This window comes from Sitophilus oryzae, unplaced genomic scaffold (assembly GCF_002938485.1).
Source record: "Sitophilus oryzae breed Bouriz unplaced genomic scaffold, Soryzae_2.0 scaffold_296_pilon_pilon, whole genome shotgun sequence".
Classification (NCBI taxonomy): Eukaryota; Metazoa; Arthropoda; class Insecta; order Coleoptera; family Curculionidae; genus Sitophilus; species Sitophilus oryzae.
The window spans coordinates 451,567-466,799 of NW_022146858.1; the positions used below are offsets into that span (position 1 = coordinate 451,567).

Here is a 15,233-nt window from a genome sequence, read left to right on the forward strand (position 1 = left end):
TTTAATATTTATGTTAATTTCTCGTATAAAACTATTTTTACACCAGAGATATGGAAGTGGGAGAATGAGCTTCGACCAGGGTTCGGAAGTAGTTAATTAAGACGTAATTTACCTGATTAACTACGTGTAGTTTTTCTTCAAAAACGACGGCTTTTCCCGTTCATTATCTACATGAAAACTACATTAATAAACTATGTATTGATATTCTGAATAATTTTCCCTTGTATGAGATGAAATAGAGATAATATGATGTAAATATTATATTTAAAGCCATATTTCTTCTGTTTTCTTAAATACATTATGTGTTTTCAAACCTTTTAGACTCCATAAAACTGCCATTTGAATTTTGGAAACACGGCGGAGTTTCTGCCAGTAGAGGGATAGATGGCGCTGCGTAGAAATTTCATCTAAAGTCCCTAGATATTCATCTAGGGACTTTAATTTCATCATGATTTTATCAAGTCATCCACAGAGTATAGTTTAATTAACAATTCGTTTGATTCTCTGTGGAGTAATTGGAGTAGTTGGAGTAGTTGAAAAATATAAATATTTATATAAAATGTTGATAATTTAACAGTGATGTGCTTTGTTACCCTATGAATAAACATTGATATGAAGTTGCTTTCGCCAGAAACAATTATAATTAAATAATTTAATAAAAATTAATTTCTAAGTGACCCGGATCAGTTAGATCAGTAAAATAAATTGAAAAATAAACGTCATTCCATATTTGGCAATGTCTGTCAGTTTCTGTGAAGTGGAAGTGAATTGTGATTTGTTTTTATGGGAATATTTTACGGATTTTTGCGAATTTAGAGTATTTTGGACGATAGGATTGTGAAATTTAAAAGCCAAGTAGTTTAATATATAAGATTAATTAATCCCTGTGATAATTTTTATGAAATTTCTCATAATCAAAACAAATTCTTTCAACAAAATGGCTGTCTCAGAAATTTGGAAGATCATTAATTTTAAAGTTTTATTTAAGTGTATTTATATCGAATCAAGAATTTGTATAACATATTAAAAGCTTAATTTTAAAGGTTGTGCAGTAATTTATGTAAGTGTACGCTTTTAGATAAATATTAAATATACAAATTTGCAAAGACAAACAAGTAATTTTAAAAAGATCATTTATTTATTTAAACGAGTATAATCATTAATCATTAGGTTGAAAATATATTTGTATTTACTTATTTATATATTTTCTATACCCTTGTATTATTTATAAGCCCTATATGTCCTGTTTTATTTGAAAAAAAAATGCTTCGAGTCATCGAGAATAGATTTAATAACAATTTTGTCCCTTGGCTTTGTGTATTATATAATGTGAATTGTAAGATGTTTCTATTTGAATAGGTCATTAAAGTTGAGATTAAAGTTATACCAAATTATATTCACGGTAACTATATGTCTTTTATATAATGAATTATTTATTTATAATTTATAACCTTTTTTATAATTACTTATAACTGATTGTAAAATTCTGATAACTTTTATATATACTTGTATAGTGTTGAATGTGTTATTATGTAATTTTAACAATGTTATAATAAAATAATAAAGTTACAGATTTTTCGTGTTTTATTCTAATTTCAGGGATAATTTCAACCTAGATTATTAATTTATTTGTATCAAAATACATTACTTTTATTTTGTAAAATGTTTTGTTACAAATAAATTCATAATCTAGATTGAAATTACCAAATATAAGTAAAAAACTTATGAACTGGCAGTAAAGGTCCATTTAAAAATATGGCGCGAACTTTTAGTTCTGCCAGTAGCCCGCTTGGATCGCGTCGAGCGCGTGTTTCCAGGCTTTAACATAGGAGTTTTCATTTCTTTCAGTTAGTTATTCTATGGCAGACATCTTCCAGGTCTCGCTGTCACTTCCCCTCTTTAATTGACATCTGTTTGTTTTGTTTTTTTTTTTCGTTCGTGTTGTTATCTAGTTAAAATTTATTATTATCTATTCAATCAGAGTCTCAATTATTCTAAACACTAATTCAAAAAGTCTTATTGTATATTGTCATAGTCATTCTAAGAAAGCTAATACGCCGGGAAAAATGATTAGTTTTCATGTGTAAGTTTATACAACATAATCGTGTTTACAGATGATTCAAAACTGTTTATTTTTAACTTTCCTAAAGGCGATTTGTAAAAATCGTGATTGTAATTGGGAATGGTCAAAAATAAGTGTATGATGTGGCCATTTAAAGAGGATGTTTTTATTACGTGTGGAGGAAGAAGATACTTGGAATCAATGTTCGTGGTTCTGTAAAACAGTGCACTCTTATAGTGTCCATGAAAGCACAAGTTCAAGTGACCAGAAATATATCAAATAAGATTGGTCCTTACTTGACAAGAAGATTATTTGGAGGAAAAGAAAACATAAGATAGGGTATTTTAATCGAACAGCGAAAATTTAACATTTTTATTGTAAAGTTTGTTGTAGGTAGTTGTAGTTTTGTGCTAAATATTTCTAACATTAGCAGCGGCTGTGTTCAGAGTGTCAAGAGGAGGAGAATTCAGTTAATTAGATTTATGCACAGTTACAGGTATGAAGGCTTTTTCAAACATAGTATCGAGTTCTATAGTCAACATTTTTAGTATTCCTACAACTGTAAAAACAAGGAACATTGGACTGGAAAAATGGCAAGATTTATATAGAAAGAAAGGGTATTATGCCAATAAGAAAATTAAATCTGTAGGCAGAAGTTTCTTATTTAAAAACTGTTATGGGGCATATATTAATTTGTATCTCTGCCACAAATCACTGAGAAAAATCATATAATATTCATAATTGTTAACGAGATGATATTTAAAGAGTGTTAAAAATGAGACTATTAGTCATGAAGCTTACAATGTTACTTTGTTTCAATATTACACTTTTATTCTTGTAAAATCTATGATGAAGTTCAAAAGCATTTTGCAATGGCCTTAAATTGTGAGCCAGGATTTATAGCAAAGGTATTTGATGCAATGAAACTTAATTGGTACCTTCCAGTATGTATTTTAGTAAGGGGATTGTCAATCCCATGTTTTTAAATAGATAAAATACAGGCCAAAGTTGACAATATTACAGTTGAGAAGAAACTATTTTATCTTAAAAAAAATTTCTTAAAATTCTGAGATCATATAATCTAATTTTATTGATGACAAACCATAATGTGTTTACAAACTTACCGGTAACAGTTTTTTTTATAATAAAATATTTAGGAATAATTTGTGTTGTTTATCAATATATTAATGACTTGAATTTTGACAAATTGAATTTGTATCAAAATAATTTTACGAAATATAAAATTGATGTTCTATTACAAGATTGAGTTTTTATTGTCGACAAAAACCAGGATAAATACTAATAATAATACCCTTAATAAAATCAATGATGTTTATGTATTATGAAAATATTTGTCAGAGGACATATTATGTAACAGTTTTTGAAACACAATTTGAAGGGACGAATAAAAAAAATAAAACAAAACATATTTTTCTAGGTTTATATTAAAAATACAAGGTAGGTAATCATCAAAAATAATTATGAACCAAATGTTTTTATGAATATACAACTTGAACAAAAGGTGTTTAGAACAATTTTTACCAAATTTGCAAAAATTTTAAATTGAAACGCGTAATTCAGTACAAGTAAACATGAAATATTGTAAATACTTATTTAATATCATTTCGAGTGTTTAACGACGAAAAGGTCATCTGTCCGTAGCGTCTTTTGTCAGAATATTCGTATATTTAGTGTATTATATACCAATATTGTACGCAGTTTTGAAACTGATAATTAAATAAATCATATTAATGTTAACCATGTTAACTAACCATAATAAATGATAGAATTTCACTAAATTTAAATTGCCCCCCGTATGGTTGAAAACAGCAAATTGATATTTGATTACTTATAGATTACCACCTATATACAAAATGACAGGAAGACCTGGAATATGGCGCCCAACTTGATTAGACCTTCTGCGCATGTTGACGCTCATTCTCTATCCCTTCTATTTCTCTGTTTTACACGCCCATCCTTGTTTGGTGTTTAATAAAGCCACAGAATAGTTATAGCACGGCATATAAATCACACGGCAGGCTAACTCTCTTTGGCGGGAACGCTACGCGCATACCGTCGCGCACGCCGCCATTAGGGTTTCCGTTATGGAGTGTAGAGGTTTGATTTGGTTTGGTTTGGTTTGATTTGGTTTGATTTGGTTTGATTTGGTTTGATTCATACCTCTACACTCCATAGTTTCCGTCAACAGAAAGTAACCAGTGTCGTAGCTGTGGTCGTAGTTTCTTTCATCGACTGCGCACACTTTCGGCTGATTCGAGTCAGTAGCGTACGGATTAATTTATTTTGTTTATTTCTTGAGTTATATTTTATAGTAGTTGTTTTATTTTTGTTTATTGTGTTATATATTTGGTTTTTCTAGTTTATTTTCGTTTCTTGTGTTATATAATTTATTTTTGTTTTTCTGAACATTTTTAAATCGTTAATTTTTACGTGTTTTTAAAATGCCTGGGCGAAGTTGTGCAGCAAAAAACTGCCCGAGTAGAGGACTAAACTGCAATAAAAGTTTCTTTCTGTTTCCTAGAGATCCGATTAGGTATGTATATACATATGTGATTAATTATTTTAACATATTTTAGTTAAAACAACAGTAGTATACATATTAGGACATTCAGCTAAATAGGAAGATCTAATTAAAAATCTTAACAAACTTTAATATTAGTAAGATTTAATGTTAAATATTTAGTAAAATAAAATTTAATGTTTATCTAGAATCTAGACATTATAATATATAATTATATCTAGACATTTAAATATAATTATAAAAATAAATAAAATGAGTATATCGAAAATAAGTTAACAATACATTTTTAGGGCAAGAACATGGGCAATTGCAGCTAACGGAGAAGACTTGATTGAAGATATAAATAAGGCCCACAAGTACAGGTTGTGTTCTGTTCACTTTGAATTTAAAATGTTTACCAATTCACTTTGTAACCGTATAAAATACAATGCGGTACCTACTTTGTTTCCTGCCATGAAAAAAATAGAAGTTTCTCAAAAAAAATTGTGGATTTATTAATTTGTGAAATTTGAATATTAATAAAATTTGCTACGCCCATTGATGGGCATAATTTGTACGTAGCCTCTTTATATTGTTCAATAAATATTTTATTGGTATTTTTTTAATTCTTGTTTGTAACTCCTGGTATGTTTTTGTTAGTTGCATGTTTTTTAATTTTAATTGTCTATTCTCTACAGTGAAATATTTAATTGATTTTTTCATTTTTACTTTTCGAGAAGTATGCGCGGTTAACGATTCATTTGTTTGGACAAAAGTATTGTAAATAAAATTCAGTTTCAGTCAATTACAGTACCTATTTTTTTAATACGACCCTGTCGTATTTTCTGAGAAATTTTTTAATACGTTTTAATCCGGCCCTGACTAGGAAACCATAATGGCGCCGACAAGGTCAAATTTTATAGAAATTTTAAACAATGGAATCTGAGTAGAGTTGGCGTGCCGATTGTATAGCACGGCACCTTATAGTTTACGACTTCTCAACCGACCACAGCTTACTTTTTTTCAGGGATGAACATATAAAAACATTAATTTCATATTAATTTATTATGAATAAGTTTTTTACGTGTAAAAAAACATGCTTATTTTTTGTTTTGTAATTTGCAATGTCGTTTTTTATGTTCTTGCAAAACGTAATACACCTTGGGTCTAAAACAGAGAAACGGTAAATACACGTCCAAACAGAGTTTACTCTGGATTAGTAATGTCAGGTAATGTTAAGTTGCCTGTTGCGATAAAAAGATAAATGCAAAAAATGGTGGATTATGACGCGGCAGTTATTCAAAATTGAAATGTATTGAATATGATTATTAAAGGATTATTATTACTCGTTCTGTGTACTTAATTTATTCCCATGAATTACATAAACTAAAAGTTACCAGTCAAAATTGATGGTCAAAATATATAGAAGCAAATTACGAACGACAGCGAATATTGTTAAACAAAATCGCATATTGAAATTATATTTTCACTTTTATACTTCATTATTCAATGTTGTTCAATCATTATACCGTATGATCGAAAAAAAAAACGGCGTCCAAATGGTTTGGAAATTACGATCGGTGACATTCCTTATATAATTAATATTTTACATATAAATGCGACAGCGACAGCGATCCAGAGCCAAAATATATTTAATATATCGTTGGTATGCAAGAGAGAATGTGACCAAGACGAAGTCCATTATTATGTTTTATTTACATATACTTTTATGTTTTTTGACGTATGGACTTGAACAATTTTATTGTGAATTATCATGTGGAGTTTATATAATATATGTTATAGTCTATAAGTAGTCTATAAAATGAATAACTTTGAATTTTGACCGTTATTTTTCACCAACATGGCAAATATAAAACCCCTCTATCAAAAAAGTTACTAATATTCTTTAAATTGAGTGCCTGAACGAATTAGATAGGTAACTCTTTTTACTTTCGTGAAATAGAAAAGGAAAATAGTAAAACAAGTGACAGTTCTTCCTCTTCTTGCAAAAATCAACACGAAATGACATAATTGTCAAAAGTAAAATTCTTGTAAAATGTTAAGGTGCGTATTCATTATCCGAACGAACGAACGAACGAATGTTCGCTAGTGGTATGGACGGGGACCGCACGATAGGACCGCACGAGAAGACCGGAGGCATTTGTTGGCGAACGCCTTTGATTGACCGACTCGAAACGGATGGTCGAGCGAACGAACGAACGAACGGCCGCATGCGTTCGGTCCCCGTCTAAATATACCGCACTTTCATTCGTTCGTTCGTTCGTTCGTTCGTTCGTTCGTTCGTTCGTTCGTTCGTTCCGATAATGAATGCGAATACGCACCTTTATCAGCTTTTGACATTTCTAAATATCAGACCAATGCCGTCTCTAATAGAACAGCCTTGGAGCGAGATTTATGACGTCACGCTACTTAGATACTACGGATTAATAAATATGTTGTAGAATACATGGAAAACAATTATTTCTCGTATTTTTGGTTTGTATTTTAAAAACGATATAGTTTACATGAAATATACAGAATATACAGTTAATAGATACAATATAAAGGGAACTAAAACAACTTTCGTTGCATGTCATCAATGACACCATGCGTCCTTAAATACTTTGGCAAATAAACTATGAACCATACATATGCAGCAAATGTTTTACAATATACAAATAATGAATAGGTACATAAGATAATGAGTAAAATGTAAAATAGATTTTAAATTTGGGGGTTTGAAAATCGATCTAATTTAACAAAAATATTCAATATCTACTAATAGTGATGTATTATTATTTACATTCACAAAATTTATATGCATATTTTACAAGTATCAATGTTCGAAAAATTATATTTGCAAATAATACAATATCATAGAAAAAAAGACGTCAGCGATGGCTATGAAATAAAGATCGCTGTTATTTTATATGTAAAACTATTCTAAAATTTTTGATTTTCTTGGGATTTAGGTTCGGGAAAAACGCTGATTAAGTTTTCATTTGGGTTTTCATTTTTCTTTCATTTGGTTTCGGCTAACATTATAGCCTTCATCAGTGTTGTGTCATATGAAAAAAATAGTGTCGAATATAATTCAAAAAATTACATATAAAATATACTAAATATATATGTTACTGTAAATCTCCGAAATGCGGTAAAACCTAAGATTTACCAAAAGCAAGTGGTAGTAAAAACCAACCAACCCCACCAAATAACCACCTAACCAATGCATTAACACCCCCCAAATAACCAGGCTAAGCAATGCATTAAGACCCTCCAAATAACCAGGCTAACCAATGCATTAACACCCTCCAAATAACCAGGCTAACCTAATTAGTTAATGCTTTTGGTAAATCCTAGGTTTAGCGCGTTTATCCTAGGTTTTTTGCCGCATTTCGGACATTTACAGTAACATATATTAATTAATACATATTTATTAATCCGTAGTATCTAACTAGCGTGACGTCATAAATCTCTCTACGAGGCTGTTCTATTAGAGACAGCATTGCGACATCATGGCCATTTGAATAAGAAGACTAAGGAAGGAGCATATCAAAAATCTTAGGTACACCGCGATGGGCCTCAAATATGGCCGACTTAAATTCCGGTTTATCAGTGTCGTTCTAATTTTATTTAAAAAATGTAAAACTATGATGTAGGGTAGACGTGGGGTAGACTCAATAATTTGTTGTTTTTTTTACGTTGTGAATAAATGTTGGTAGTTATTAAAATTGTTATAAAAATATATAATTCTAATAAAAATAGATAAGTTATAATAAGTATTTATTAACACAAACATCCGATACGCTACTGAAGCAGGTAAGTCAAATTAACGTATCTAAATTCTTTGACATCTAATCTTTGACAAGTAATAAATAAAAGCTAAAATGCAAGAAAAATATATAATTTAGTTAATTTAAGTGAATTTCATAAATGATCGGTTTACTACACGTATGTATATTATATAGTCACTTACTAGCGAAAAGTTGTTCCATTATTTCACTCAATTTTTGCCGAGATCTACCGCACGCTACACAACCAACTATTTTAGAGTCTTTTTCGATAAATCGCGATAGTGTCACTGTTAATTTAAGTTCTGCCACAATTTCCATCTAGATTTACTACCTTTATACAACTATCAGTAGTAGAATAAATAATAAATAACATAAAATAAGCTCCGTAAAGACTGACAAATCTACAAAATTTCAAATCAAATTCAAATGTGTCAAATGAATCGTCAAACAGAACTGTCAAGGGTGGGGATCACCCTAGAGAGCTTTTATGGTGGCTTTTCCGCCACAACATGCGCAGAAGGTCTAATCAAGTTGGGCGCCATATTCCAGGTCTTCGTGTCATTTTGTATATAGGTGGTAATCTATAAGTAATCAAATATCAATTTGCTGTTTTCAACCATACGGGGGGCAATTTAAATTTAGTGAAATTCTATCATTTATTATGGTTAGTTAACATTAATATGATTTATTTAATTATCAGTTTCAAAACTGCGTACAATATTGGTATATAATACACTAAATATACGAATATTCTGACAAAAGACGCTACGGACAGATGACCTTTTCGTCGTAAAACACTCGAAATGATATTAAATAAGTATTTACAATATTTCATGTTTACTTGTACTGAATTACGCGTTTCAATTTAAAATTTTTGCAAATTTGGTAAAAATTGTTCTAAACAACTTTTTGTTCAAGTTGTATATTCATAAAAAACATTTGGTTCATAATTATTTTTGATGATTACCTACCTTGTATTTTTAATATAAACCTAGAAAAAATATGTTTTTGTTTTATTTTTTTTATTCGTCCCTTCAAATTATGTTTCAAAAACTGTTACATAACATGTCCTCTAACAAATATTTTCATAATACATAAACATCATTGATTTTATTAAGGGTATTATTATTAGTATTTATCCTGGTTTTTGTCGACAATAAAAACTCAATCTTGTAATAGAACATCAATTTTATATTTCGTAAAATTATTTTGATACAAATTCGATTTGTCAAAATTCAAGTCATTAATATATTGATAAACAACCCAAATTATTCCTAAATATTTTATTATAAACAAAAACTGTTACCGGTAAGTTTGTAAAACACATTATGGTTTGTCGTAATACTAGAAAAAATCATTTATTTTTTGCACAAAAGAAGCTTGTCGATCCTTATTTGTCCATAACAAAATTCTGTATGTACATATACCTAATTTATTATTAAGAAAATTAGATTATATGATCTCAGAATTTTAAGAAATTTTTTTTTAAGATAAAATAGTTTCTTCTCAACTGTAATATTGTCAACTTTGGCCTGTATTTTATCTATTTAAAAACATGGGATTGACAATCCCCTTACTAAAATACATACTGGAAGGTACCGATTAAGTTTCATTGCATCAAATACCTTTACTATAAATCCTGGCTCACAACTCACAATTTAAGGCCATTGCAAAATGCTTTTGAACTTCATCATAGATTTTACAAGAATAAAAGTGTAATATTGAAACAAAGTAACACTGTAAGCTTCATGACTAATAGTCTCATTTTTAACACTCTTTAAATATCATCTCGTTAACAATTATGAATATTATATGATTTTTCTCAGTGATTTGTGGCACAGATACAAATTAATATATGCCCCATAACAGTTTTTAAATAAGAAACTTCTGCCTACAGATTTAATTTTCTTATTGGCATATACCCTTTCTTCCTATATAAATTTTGCCATTTTTTCAGTCCAATGTTCTTTGTTTTTACAGTTGTAGGAATACTAAAAATGTTGACTATAGAACTTGATACTATGTTTGAAAAAGCCTTCATACCTGTAACTGTGCATAAATCTAATTAACTGAATTCTCCTCCTCTTGACACTCTGAACACTGCTGCAGCTAATGTTAGAAATATTTAGCACAAAACTACAACTACCTACAACAAACTTTACAATAAAAATGTTAAATTTTCGCTGTTCGATTATACAAAATACCCTATCTTATGTTTTCTTTTCCTCCAAATAATCTTCTTGTCAAGTAAGGATCAATCTTATTTGACATATTTCTGGTACACTTGAACTTGTGCTTTCATGGACACTATAAGAGTGCACTGTTTTACAGAAGCACGAACATTGATTCCAAGTATCTTCTTCCTCCACACGTAATAAAAACATCCTCTTTAATGGCCACATCATACACTTATTTTTGACCATTCCCAATTACAATCACGATTTTTACAAATCGCCTTTAGGAAAACTAAAAATAAACAGTTTTGGATCATCTGTAAACACGATTATGTTGTATAAACTTACACATGAAAACTAATCATTTTTCCCGGCGTATTAGCTTTCTTAGAATAACTATGACAATATACAACAAGCCTTTTTGAATTAGTGTTTAGAATAATTGAGATAATAATAAATTTTAACTAGATAACAACACAAACGAAAAAAAAAACAAACAGATGTCAATTAAAGAGGGGAAGTGACAGCGAGACCTGGAAGATGTCTGCCATCTTGCCGTCGACAAAAATTTGGATGCGCACTCGTCGAAGCTCATTCTCCCACTTCCATATCTCTGTTTTCCGCCCACCATGCATGAGTACATGGATAGCATTATGCTCCTTCCTTAGTCTTCTTATTCAAAGGCATGGCCGCAAGTTGCTAACCTAATAAAATTAACACTAGAAAAGCCCGCTGGAACTGTCAAATTCAAAGTTATTCGTTTCACAGACTATATATCCATATTTAACCTTCAAACTGCTTCAAATGACCTTATTTACTCTTTATACTTATTTATTGTTATTCATTGTTTATTTCAAAGTTAAACGTATAAGTTCGTTCTAATGTAACTCATAAACAATCATATTATGTTTCCTGAGAATCTTTCCAACTACGATGTTCCCATGGTCTTTTCAGTAAACAAGTCGCAGTTCCATGATGGGAAGCGAAGACTCAGCAACTTTAAGAATATTTAAGCCGATCTCTTTCCCAGGAGGAACAACTCCAACGAACAACTCGAACGCACAACTCGAACAACTCTCGAACGCAGCTCGTATCCGTGTCGTATCGAAGTTCATATAATAATTTTGTATCTTTATTAAACTTAATAAAAGTTTTTTTAAGTAAAAAAAAAATGTTTTTTCAAATAATAAAAGTGAAAGATAAAATCTAACAATTGGCGCAGTTGGTAGGATATTCACAAAACGTCGGTAGAACACGAGTATTCTAACTACCAACGGTGGATTCCAATCCTTCAAGCGAAAGAACTTACGAAAAATCAAGAAAGAAAATTAAGAAAAATCAAGAAAATTAAGAAAAATCAAGAAAGAAGACAAAAACACATCTGGCGTCGTCACTCATAGGCAGATCTACGGATTAGGAACACCTAGTGAAACCCCTGGTAGAACACTCCTGTGAGAACAAGACAAAAGCATGGTTTTTGGAAAACTAATGTAAGTACACAACGAATCATTACGTTTTATGTTAGTGTTATTTTTTTTATTTAAAAAAAAATTAAATAAATATTATTTTGAAAAAGAATTTATTTAAACGTTTATAAACGATAAATAAAAAAATAAGATATTTTCTTATACGATTATTTAACAAGGGTTATTTTAATTTAATTTTAATTTAACCTAGTTTTCTGTTAACTAAGTTAATCAAGTTTTAATAAATCGATTATTCTGCTAATCGATTACTTAATTTAAAATAAAATAAAATAAAAAAAAAATTAATATATATTTACTAAAAATAAAAATTAAAAATGTCTGAATCAGAAATGAATAATGAACCAGAAATAGAACCATATAAACTATCTGAAATATTTTCAATAATACCAGAGTTTGACGGAGATCAAATCTTTTTACAAACATTTCTAAATGCATGTGATTGTGCTTTTGGTATGTCAACCGGTAACCAAAAACTATTATTAGTTATTCACATTAAAAATAAACTAAGAGGTAGAGCAGCCCAATTAATAAATTCAAGAAACCCATCTTCGTATTTTGAAATTAAACAACTTTTAAATTCTCATTTTGGTGATACTAGAGATTTATCTTCATTAATTCAAGACCTCCAAAGAGTTAAACAACTACCAAATGAATCGCCTTTAATATTTTTAAACAGAGTGCAAGTTCTTAATGCAAAAATGCATGCAAATATTCAAAAATCCAGTTTAACAAATAATGAAAAACAAGCGATTCGAGTAAACAAATTTGTTTACTCGAATCTATGGCATTAAATACATTATTAACAGGATTAGACCCACGTTTAGGACATATTCGTGCTAGTAATCCAAAAGACATTATCGAAGCTCAAATTCGTATTCGAAGAGAGTTACAACTTTCTTATTTTGAAAATCAGAAACAAAATAAATTGAATACAGTTAGATTTCCACAAAATCGACCTATTAAAAGACCAAATTTGCCACCACCAAAGTGTACATCTTCCGGACGTTTAGGACATTTATCCAGAGACGATTTATGTCGTGCAAGACAAATGAATAATAATAATTATACTCATTTTAACCCACAAAATACCAACAATTTTCAAAGACAACCTCAACATTTTACACAAAGTCAAAATGTTAATCAAAGACCATATTTTCAACAAAATAATTCAAACAATCAACAACGCCCTTCAGTAATTCAACAACGCCCTTCAGTAATTCAAAGAAATCCTAATTTTAATAATAATAATCACAGAGCACATTTTATAAATCAAGATTATTCAACTTATGATTATTCAAATGAATATTCAAACAATTATTCTGATAATTACTCAAATAATTATTCTGAAAATTATTCTGATAATTTTTCAAATGATTACTTTTATGATAATTCTCCAAATTCTCAAGATTATTCAAATTATTACTCTGAGCAAGAATATGATGACTATCAAAACTACGATAATGCTCAACAGCAAAATTTTCATTTGCGTTCCGACCAAAACCATCCTCCGGATACACAGAAAACGGACACAAACGAAATTCAAACGAATTTTCAAACTTTGAATTTAAACCATACGAATCAATCCCAAGAACAGAAATTTACTTAAAACCTTTTTTCACTGTAGACATTAAAAGTTTATACTACATTAATGACATAACAAACACATACAAAATATTAATTGATACAGGTGCAGGAATTTCAATTTTTAAAGAAAACACAGTTAAAAAATATCCACAAAGAATACCAGAAAATATTTCAATTCAAGGAATTACTAACGAGAAATTATTAATAACTCAGTCTACTTTAATTCCTTTTAAAACAAATGATCCTCACAAAGTTTTTATTTACAACTTAGATATAGACTTTGACGGAATCTTAGGATCAGATTTCCTTGAACATTATCAATGCACAGTTGATTTAAAAAATAGAAAATTGATAACAAATTTTAAAACGGTGCCTTTATTTAAAATTGAAGATACACTGAGAGAACAAAATTTAAATTCTGAACAAATTAAAAATGAAATAAATATTAATGGAAGAACAGAACAAATTTTTAAATTAAAATGTAATTTACAAAATACTGATGCAATTTTATCTAAACAAGACAAAGAAAAAGTTTATATTCCAAATGCGTTAGTTCATGTTAATGAACATGGAGAATTTTTGACATCAATAATTAATTGTAATGCTATTCCAAAATCAATTAATTTTTCCGATATTCAAATTGAACCTTACATTTCACAAACAATTTTAAATTATCAAACAAATAATAATTATCAAACAAATAATTATTTTCCAAATTCAAATCAAACTGATAGAATTCAAACAATAAAATCACAACTTAGGACTGATCATTTAAATGATGAAGAAAAAGAACTTATAACTAATTTATGTCTCGAATTTCAAGATATTTTCTATTTAGAAAATGATGTCTTAACTTTTACAAATGAAATTAAACACTCAATTGATACAAACAATGCTAAACCAATATACACTAAATCTTACAGATACCCACAAATACACAAAGAAGAAGTTAGAACACAAATCAGTAACATGTTAAAGCAACGTATTATTCGTCCTTCAATTTCTCCTTGGTCCTCTCCAGTTTGGATTGTTCCAAAAAAATTAGATGCTTCTAAAAAACAGAAATGGCGTATTGTTATTGATTATAGGAAGTTAAATGAACTTACAATCGATGATAAGTACCCCTTACCTAATATTTCCGATATTTTAGATCAGTTAGGTAAATGTGAATATTTCTCAACACTTGACCTTGCTTCAGGATTTCATCAAATTGAAATCAATCCTTCAGATATTTCCAAAACGGCTTTTTCTGTAGAAAATGGTCATTACGAGTTTGTCAGAATGCCATTCGGACTTAAAAATGCCCCTTCGACTTTTCAACGAGTCATGGACAATATTTTATTAGGAATTCAAAATGAAAGATGTTTAGTTTACATGGATGATATAATAATTTATTCTCCAACTATTCATGAACACATTTCCAGACTTAAAGAAGTTTTTCAAAGATTACAAAAGGCAAATCTTAAAATACAACCAGATAAATGTGAATTTCTTAAAAAAGAAGTTGCATACTTAGGACATTTAATAACTCCAGAAGGTGTTAAACCCAATCCAGAAAAAGTTTCATGTATTCAAAATTTTCCACAACCCAAAAATCCGAAAGAAATAAAA

The 15,233-nt window shown here is 29.2% G+C and overlaps 1 protein-coding gene across 1 annotated transcript; it reads left to right on the forward strand.

The window, feature by feature from the left end:
- The first annotated feature begins 12,819 nt into the window (after positions 1-12,819).
- Positions 12,820-13,644, forward strand: LOC115884517 (GATA zinc finger domain-containing protein 14-like). Its single transcript, XM_030903121.1, has one exon. It carries the CDS (start codon positions 12,820-12,822, stop codon positions 13,642-13,644), a length of 825 nt encoding a protein of 274 aa, XP_030758981.1.
- Positions 13,645-15,233: the final 1,589 nt, after the last annotated feature.